Source organism: Octopus bimaculoides, chromosome 6 (genome assembly GCF_001194135.2).
Source record: "Octopus bimaculoides isolate UCB-OBI-ISO-001 chromosome 6, ASM119413v2, whole genome shotgun sequence".
NCBI classification, from domain to species: Eukaryota; Metazoa; Mollusca; class Cephalopoda; order Octopoda; family Octopodidae; genus Octopus; species Octopus bimaculoides.
The window spans coordinates 10,451,104-10,454,396 of NC_068986.1; the positions used below are offsets into that span (position 1 = coordinate 10,451,104).

Below are 3,293 nucleotides of genomic sequence, written 5' to 3' on the forward strand. Positions count from 1 at the left end.
ATATTTGATCCTTTATATTGAACACTCAATATTTCATCTACATTCAATACTTTCTTTCATGGTGCCATCCATTTTTATTTTATTTTATTTTATATTATATATTATATTATATATTCCATATTCTATACCCCACATTTGTTCTCCAGGAATATAAATAAAACATAAAAAACAGACAGTGTTGGAACTCTTTTAAACAAAATAATATATATATATATATATATATATATATACGGCGACATCATTTTTATTATTCATTATATAAATGAGAAATATTTGTATTTTTGTATGGAAACATTAAATTGCTAATAATTTATTAGACTGCCAATATTTTATTGTTTGTGTTATATTTTATTTTGTTATATGAGTGGATTACAACTTCGTTACAATATGTTTTAAATATCCTTACTATATTGACTATATTGTTCCTATTTTGCCCCTTGTTCCATTGCTTCTTGGCGTGTAAATAAGATTTGAAGCATTGCAATTCTCCTATCGATGTTTTGTCCCAAGAATATCTTCACTATTAACATTTGTTATTGGGAAATATTTGTGCAAATCATTGCTGTAAAAGAATCCGTCTGGAATCGTTCTTAACTATCTGAGCCCCTGATCAATGATTTACCGGTTAGAAGACCCCATCTTAGAAATCTTTAATAGACACAAACTTGATTTAGTAGAAATGCAAAATGGTGTTTTTAAGTGTGGGAGAAATGTGTATTTGTTTTATCAAGTGACTGGGAAATCCGGTTGTTTCATGAATTTTCTAATCTGATTGTTAAAATAGTCATCAAAATGGTAAATCCACTCATGAATATATGAAACATACAATATCACACACACACACACACACACACACACACATGTACATACATACAATCACAGTCACATGTGAGATAAATATTTGAGGCAATTATTATTTGTTTCCATAGAAACTAATGTTTTAGTCCAGAATATCCTTACTGGTAATTCATTAAGTTGTTTCGTTATAATATCAGACAGAGCTAGCTTTAAGTGTTCAGACGCCAAATTCTTGCGCTCACTCTTCTTGAGGGTCGAGACATCCTACATTGAGAGACCTTTACCAATTAGGTCGACAGTTTACTGGGAGACAATTTTTAGAGAGACAGTTATAATAACGAGGAAAGAGGCACACACAAGGATATAACAGCATACACAACATCGTATTCATAGATATTATCCCAGAATGCACTCATTGTTATTTCAGAATTAGAGCTTCTCTGTCAGGTTTTATGGGAAACGTTTTGAATATGGAAATAAAGATCCTGTCGCATTATGCCGGCCACAGTCTGATGATGTTTGACTAATGAACCAGTTTTTCGGGGTCGTATCGAGCTGTACCGACATAATGCAGAATAAATATAATAATAGTGTTAAAACAATAATCCTTGGATGGAATTCATAAACAGTTAACGCATCGCTACGCGCGTTTCCACACATTAGGTGTCTCTTAAGATTAGAGTCCATATTCCTGGGATGATTACAGTGTAGTCCGCAGTATCCTTGGACGTCAGATTGATCATCTTCATGCATTCATTTCTTCAGACGATATAACATTAATGGATGTACAACAGAGGGATGTTTATTCATTTTCACCTGTTTGAAGGTGAAGTGAGTTATGTGGGTGTATTCAGTGGGGAGGAGGGGAAAGTGATGAAAAGAGAGAAAGCAATGGTAGTTAAATGGCGATGGAGGTGTGTGCGCTGGTGGTGTTGGACTTGTTTTGCTATTCATTCAGCAGATTTTAAAGCTGGCTGGTACATTCTTTTGTTTGTTCTCATTTAAGGAACGACTATCTTCAATGAATTCTGAAGCCATCAACTCATCTGGTACTACTACTACATCTATCAGTTGTTGGGGTTTGTTAACTGAATTGATAAATGCTACTTTCTTATGGTGACTTTACCATTGTTTCTGGTGGTATAGTGTGTATAACCCTAAACATTGGTTGGCTGGTTTATTTGTATGGGTTCCTTCCCTGTTCTCTTATGTTCTCTTATTTCTGTTCCCTGTTCTCTTATTTCGTTTAAATGTTGTTGTTTTTTAATTCCATGAATGATGTTGTTCTTATGTTTACATGATATGATCACCTCATAATGTCTATTTATTACGTTTCCAGGGTTTCTTCTAGGCATAAGTTGCAAACCCGTAATGTACCGTTATATGGTTCGGGGTGAGAGGTCAGGCGTTAAGGTTTTAGTAATTGTTTATTAATTAAATAGATGAATTCTAAGTGCAGTGTGATCAGAAAGAAAATTTAGTTCAATGGTGAGTAGGGATAGCTAAAAATAGATACCGAGCCTAAGGAAGTATTTATAGGATAAAATTACAATTAAATGGATAAAGGATAAAAATTAAAGAACTAAAAATTAAAAATCAAAAATTAAAATTAAGAATTAAAACAAAAAAGATTATTGCTGCTAGCTAGCTTCTAAGATACTTATGTTGATACCACTTTTATCTGGTATGGAATTCTTTCTATGTCCTTGAATGTAGCAAAATGCCACATTTCGTGTCCAAATCCCCACTAGCTGCGCACTTTTGATTCCGCCACTGGTCCCAATTCCGGATCCTCCTTGGTTGCAGCCAGCACTGTTGCAACCAACCACTCCGGTTTAATTTCTGGTGGAACTCCGGGAATACGTATTCTCACACTTCTTCCTCTATAACTTGGTAGTAATGCTATTTTTGTACTTCTTAAAATGTTGGTCGCATGCTTGGTTGCCTCTTCTATAGTGGCGAACCTCACCGCTGATGTACGTGGCTTCATTCGCAATTTCACCCAGACACTCCTCGATTTCCTCTTCCGTCACCATTTCAGTTTTACAGGTTTTGACAGCCTGTGTACGATACACAACTGTCCTCAGAATTTTGTCTTCTTTGGTCTCTTTTTTGGGGGTGGGGGGACAATTTGTATGAGTCTCCCTCTACTTCTATCAAATTCCTGCTTCTGCTCAACTCTTCCATATCCAACTTGATCAACTTGGTTTCCAGCGGCACTGGCTTCTTCGCCGCAGTGGCCCTTGCGTAGCTCTCCATACTGGAGACACTACCACTCGCCATAGCTGGGGGAAAATGCAGCGGCTCGCGTGAAACGTAACAACAATAATTCCACAAAAATCACAATTATTCACAGAGACAACTTACAGTAATTCACACAGTTTTCACAAAGTAATACCGCAGTATTCACAATAATTCACGGAGCCGTTATACCGCTAAGCAGTTCGACCGGCGAGCTAAAGTTTCTTATTTCTTTATTACCCACAAGAGGCTAA

The 3,293-nt window shown here is 35.9% G+C and overlaps 1 protein-coding gene across 1 annotated transcript in view; it reads left to right on the top strand.

Annotated features, from left to right (window-relative positions):
* LOC128248021 (uncharacterized) overlaps positions 1–158 on the top strand; it is a 5,330-nt gene extending 5,172 nt beyond the window's left edge. The window contains exon 5 of the mRNA XM_052968414.1: positions 147–158. Within this exon, the coding sequence (XP_052824374.1) occupies positions 147–158 (12 nt within the window). The remainder of the gene's footprint in view (positions 1–146) is intronic.
* Positions 159–3,293: the final 3,135 nt, after the last annotated feature.